At 41.1% G+C, this 5,910-nt stretch overlaps 1 protein-coding gene across 1 annotated transcript; it reads left to right on the top strand.

The window, feature by feature from the left end:
• The first annotated feature begins 2,775 nt into the window (after window positions 1-2,775).
• Window positions 2,776-5,478, top strand: BCL2A1 (BCL2 related protein A1). Its single transcript, XM_059482392.1, has 2 exons — window positions 2,776-3,199; window positions 4,654-5,478. The coding sequence occupies exons 1-2, from the start codon at window positions 2,780-2,782 to the stop codon at window positions 4,756-4,758; spliced, it is 525 nt and encodes a 174-aa protein (XP_059338375.1). The 5' UTR covers window positions 2,776-2,779; the 3' UTR covers window positions 4,759-5,478.
• The last annotated feature ends 432 nt before the right edge of the window (window positions 5,479-5,910 follow it).

The following is a 5,910-nucleotide window of genomic DNA, read 5'->3' as shown; positions in this document are numbered from 1 at the left end:
GCTAGAAGCAAGCAAGCAAGACATTGTAGAAAATGAGAATCAAAGCATTAGAGTGGCATGATGCAAGAAATCCCAAAGCTGATTTCTTAGGGTGTTCAGAGTTGACCATTATCAACTTGTGTGTATAGATCCACAAACTGTCACTGCTACTGAACATCCAACACTTGGAACTGCACCCTGCACTGCCCACTATTAAAAACTTGGAAGGAGAGAGACCTGGGGCATTTTCAACAGCTCCATCCTGAGCTCTGGTCACCAGTGTCACAGCTGGCTGTTGGAGATCTCTGCTCAGAGCTGCCACTCCACTCTGGGAGCTGAGCCCTCAGCTTCACCTCAGAGCCCTTTAAAAAATCAAGAGACTGTAAGTAGCAGCATTTGCACTAAAATTGCCAAGGTATGACATTGATTTCTTTCAATAATGGTGAACCAGGGAATCCTCAGAATCCTAAATGCTCCACTAATAAAGAAACAGCTGCATCTGCTTGTGCTCTGCTACTGTCAGAAGAAAACAAAACTGGTCTCCATAGGTATTGTTCACTGTCCTCATATTCAACTATTATATTCTTAGAGAATACCAAAAACTTTTCATTAATCAGTTACTAAGAAATTCAGGAGTGATCTATAATTTCGCAGACTGTGCTATATAGGCAGAGGATTCTTGTGATGTCCGCTCTAGTACCTCTCTCAGCCCTGTTTGCAGCAAGCATCTGACAGAAGGGGAGCTGGCTGGTGAGCAATGACTTCCCTCTGCACCAGAAATTCCTGTCCAGTTGGAAAGAGTTAACGACTGTTACATCCTTTTTTTTTTTTTTTTTTTTTTTTTCCCATTTGCATTCCTCATAAAATGATAGCATTTTGCTGAAATCACTGAACATAACAAAGGCAAAGTCAGCCTGACAGCTCTGCCAAAGCAACAGCTGCAGGTACTGGATAGGAAATACCTCTGAACTTTCAAAATGAGCTTTGCTAAGAACATGAGGGTATGAAAGAGGGGAGATCCAGCTTCCCACACCCAGCTCATTCCTAGTCCTGACATCACATCCTTCCCTGGGGGTAACATCTAACGCTGGAATTTTTCAGCTCGCACTGCCCTCTGAAACACACTCTCTCCCAAAAGTGAACACAACACCAAGCCCCCTCTCTCTTTGCTTCCAAGAGAAAATGAGGGAAATAATCCTGAAGTGCTGGATGCTGTGCTGGCTCCATCTCGAGGTTTCAAGCCCTGCTATGATGGAAGATGACTGTGTCACTCTTGGCCAGACTCACCACGTACAGAAATAACCTCAGCAGGAAGTGGAAACTACCCTGGTCTAGTCAATGGGTTTCTACAAAACCTGTGATGTCAGAGCAGCTGCACACGCATTTTGGGGGGCTGGCTAGGGTTAGCAGTGTGTGACACCAGAGCTGTTTCACACTCCAGACAGGCTTTCCCCAGTGCAATTCGGTGCCAGTGCTATCCTGACATCTGAGACTGCAGCTCTGCTCCTCTTCCGTAAGTCTGAGCATCAGGGAGTGCCCAGGACTGGAAACGGGCCTGGGACAAAGGAAAGCTGTTGGTGTGGGGTGCTGGGAGTGTCTTTTGCTTCCAAAGGAAGAAGAACAGTGAAAGAAAGGTGGGTAAGAAGTAGAGGGATAAGGAAAGATGGAGAACGAGAGGGGTCTCCAGACATCAAACTGCTTGCTGCTCTTTGAAGCCTTTGCAATGGGGTGAAATTCTCCATGGACACATCCTGGCCCTTTAGCAAGATCAGATTGCCTCAGGACAAGATGTTTGTAAGGAAAAAGCTGGCTAGATACCCCTCCCTCTTCTCCCAAAAATAACAGCCTGACAGAAAATTTGAATCTAAGAGCAGTTGTAGGGATCCTGATACTTCTTTTTTACCTGTCCTGAAAGATTCAGGTGGTATCACACATCACTGGCCCCCTATTCTCCATCCCGTGTTCTGACATGCTGCCTGCATTAGCATTGTCTTTCATACCTATAACATCTTATACAGCAGATCTCCCCATGGGGGAAAGAAATCTTTGAAGCTTCCCATTCAAATCTTCAAAGAAGGACCTTGAAGAGCACTCAGAGAGAGTGTGGGAAAGTCTGGAACAGAGATAATGCTATAAAGCTGACTTTCCCCTTGTACCACACCATAATTGTACCACTTGTTGTGCTCCCACTTTTTGCACTTCTGTAAAACTCCCTGAGTGCTGAAGAAAGTTTATCCATTCTTCCATCCTGTTGGGAATACATATCAGTTTCTTCACAAAGTTGTGGCCAGAAATAACCCATAAACCTGCAATACAGATTGCAGCCTTAACCCTGGCAAGGAGATTGGACTGGGGGTGCTGTATGTCTGCATCTCCAGCAGCATGCACTTCTGGGCATGTTTTTTCAAGCCAAATGCCAAACCTTTGCTAGCACACACCATTCTTGGAATTTTGCAAGCCAAATGCCAAACCTTTGCAAGTGGTATGTAGCAAAAGTCCCTAGAAAATGCCAAGTTATGCTACTAAGAATGTGGTAAAATCTGGTCGATTTTAGTAGCGGAATCACACCATTTGGAGAAATAAATCACTCAAGACATAAAAGGAGATACTTTTTCTTTCATTTCCTCTATGACATATTCCCCGACGCAGCCATTAAGTCACTACCTTTCACAGGAAATTCTGTGGTAAAACCAGAGAGATTCCATCAAAACCGACGGAACAAAAGCGCGTGCATGTCCTGTGGCTGCTCAGTGCCGAGCCTGACTGCCAGCAGTGAGCTGCTCTCTGCACTCTGGATTGAATGGAAACTGCTGAGTTCTACTATGTTTATTACCTGGCCCAGGACTATCTACAGTATGTGCTCCAGGAATCACACCTGGGACCAGCCCAGACCAGGGTTGCTCATGTCCTGAGAACCATGGCATCCTCTCTGCAAGAACAAACCGAGGAGGCTCTCAGGCCGCTCCTGGACAGGATTGACATCACCTCTGTAGCTGTTGCCAAGAGAATTTTCAATGGAGTCATGGATGAAAAGTTTGCTGATGGAAATACTAACTGGGGGCGAATTATGACCATATTTACATTTGGAGGTGTCCTCACCAAGAAGCTTCAAGAGCATGGGGTTCAGCTGACTGCGGAGGAGAAGGAGCAGATCTCTTATTTCATCACAGAGTACATCATAAACAACAAAGCTGAATGGATTGATGCGAATGGTGGCTGGGTGAGTTTCTCATTTTCCACCAAAGTCTACATTGGGAGATTTAATTAATTATTGCTATAGACACTCTCAGAAGCATTTTATTCGGGGTTACATGTATTGATTTAATATTTGGTGTCTGGAGTGTCTCATTGAGACTTACAGTGAGAGCTTTGCTTCTGCTTTAAACAGAACAGTCATAAAAGACAACTTTATTTTTAAAAGGCACTTGCCAGTTTTGAATGACAGGATCATGCCATAATTCAGGTTGAGAATGACCTTAGAAAATCATTTGGTCCAGCCTCCCACTCAAAGCAGGTTAAACCACACATACCCTGAAATTTCCATTATTAAATCTAAAATTAAGTGGCATCCTAAGGTCAGCACAGCAATTTTGCTTGCATAGAGAAGCTGGTCCAAAAATACTTAAGTTCAAGGTAAGGTAAGAATACAAAGGTGTGATCCTCACAAATGAAGTCAGCACTTTTGCTGTGGATTTCAACAAAGCCATTATTTAATTCCCCAAATCACTTTTACTTACAACAAATGTACTGGTAAGTACAACTGGCATTAAATCTTTTCTGTTTGGACTGAGATAATCCTAGAACTTCCACCTATGAATGGTCAATGCTGATAAAAATACTTGTTACTAAGTGGACTGTTTTGCCAAGCTGCTGAAATTCCCATTCTGCCAGTGAAGGGAAGGGAAGTATTCTTTTGCTTTGCAAAATTTCTTCACACCCATACTTTTTTTTTTGCAGTAGGGGGAAATCTGACAATCAATGACAGCAGTGTCAGTAATTTCCTTGGTACTTTTTCCTTTACTTATATGTAAATGTTACTTTTTCCTTCCACCCCTCTCATCCCACTTCTCTCATATTTCCTACTACTTTTTTCCCCTGATTTATTTTCTAGTGTCTTGCTTTTCCTTTTTTTTTTTTTTTTTTTTTTTCTTTCTGCTTGTTTTAATCCTTCTCTCTCTGTAGCAGCAAAAAAAACCAAAACGTGATAGTGACTCTTGGCCCCTTGATGCATTGGATTTATTATAAAGGCTTATCTTTCCATCTCTTTCAAATAGAGTCAATTTTATTTCAGAGAAGTATCAACTCCTGGCAACATTCTGTCATAACAGGAGGCTCATCATAGTGGAATAAGGAAGCTTAAAGGAAGATATTTCTGGGTGTATTAGTACAATAGAAACATAGCACTTGTACCTTCCTGGAGATGTGGGCTCAGCTGATAGAGTTCATGTTTATTTTCTATTTACACAGGGAGGGCATAGCCTTGACTTGGAGATGAAACAAACATTCAGCAAAGTGCAGCTATTTTGAGTGACTATTTTTAAAAAGCTATTCATCTTTTGGAGGCAAAGCTCTGAAAAGCTGTCCCTCACTGCACAGTGCTGACACAGGGAGTGGTGTGATTTCCTTACATGCTGTTTTTAAGCTGTCCCTAATTGTGTGTGGTTTTTTCCACAGGAAAATGGCTTCCTAATGAAGTTTGAAAGAAGATCACTACTGTCCTTCTCCAAAATCACAGCCCTGTTCATAGCTGTTGTTTCCTTGTTCAGAGAGTACTACTGAAGTAAAAGCATCTGCCGTTCATTGTAATCTAGATATTGCCACAAACTTCACTTCTCAGCCTTCCTCCAAGCAATATCAACAAGAGAATAATTTCCTTCCATAATTTGTTTTTAATTTATTTGTATTTATTTTGACTAACTACAATGCTTAACATGCTATCCCAATTACCAAATCTGAAGATGAGATCCTTCCAAAGGGGAATCTGCACAACATCTTGCAGCAATTCAAGTCCACCTTTCCAGGCAGGATTGCTTTGAGATAATTTTCCACATCCAGACAGCTCTTGGAATCTCTCTTGCATCTCCATGAAAGGACTTTGTTTTAGTGAAATACAATCCAATGGGTTAAGAAACAAGTTTTTATGTCATTTGTTTTGTAAATGAAATACTACTGTAATGCATTTTATTGCAATCTCTGTATGAGAAAAGGGGGGGGGGATTTTTGTGAAGAAGAAAGAAATGGGAACTCCAATATAGAAGTGGGTAGAAGTTACTGACACAGACTAAGCAATTTCTATGGGAAGAACTGTTTGTGGAAGCTAGCAACTTAAATATGTGCACTCACTTACTGTTATAGCAATGGTATGTGTTTCTGTGCTGTATTTTTTTAATAGCTCACATCTACAGTGAATGTTCTTTCATATTTGTGTGATGTAGTCATCTGGCTGAACATTTTTTAAACTAGATGTTTAAAAATAGGCAAGTAAAAATATTTCTTACATGAGGAATTTGTGTAAATACACTAATATTTTAAGAAAATTAATACATTAAAATATGAATTTTAAAGCCTTGAGATTGGTCTCATTTTTTTCCAGAAAAATTGGAGCATGGGAAAAGATCTGTCTGAGTAAGATAATCTTAGAAGAGTTATCAAAATGCTGCTGGAAAATCCAAGTAGTTTATGGATTTGACCTGAGGTCCATGGACGTCAAGACTTTCATTTTCTGTAGTACTTTTTAGGTACTATCTGGTAGCTTGCATAAGAAACAGATATCTTGTGGCAAAATAAATGAACTGGATCAGCTCTGATGACAGTAATCAGTGGTTTGGAATACATCATAAAACTCAGCAAATTCATAGAACTTCCAGGCTTTTACAGTCTGGGGCAAATCATGTTTTTACTCAAATTCCATGTGTGCTTTCCAAGGCTAAA

Source organism: Ammospiza nelsoni, chromosome 14 (genome assembly GCF_027579445.1).
Source record: "Ammospiza nelsoni isolate bAmmNel1 chromosome 14, bAmmNel1.pri, whole genome shotgun sequence".
Classification (NCBI taxonomy): Eukaryota; Metazoa; Chordata; class Aves; order Passeriformes; family Passerellidae; genus Ammospiza; species Ammospiza nelsoni.
This window is presented reverse-complemented; position numbering and strand designations above follow the sequence as displayed.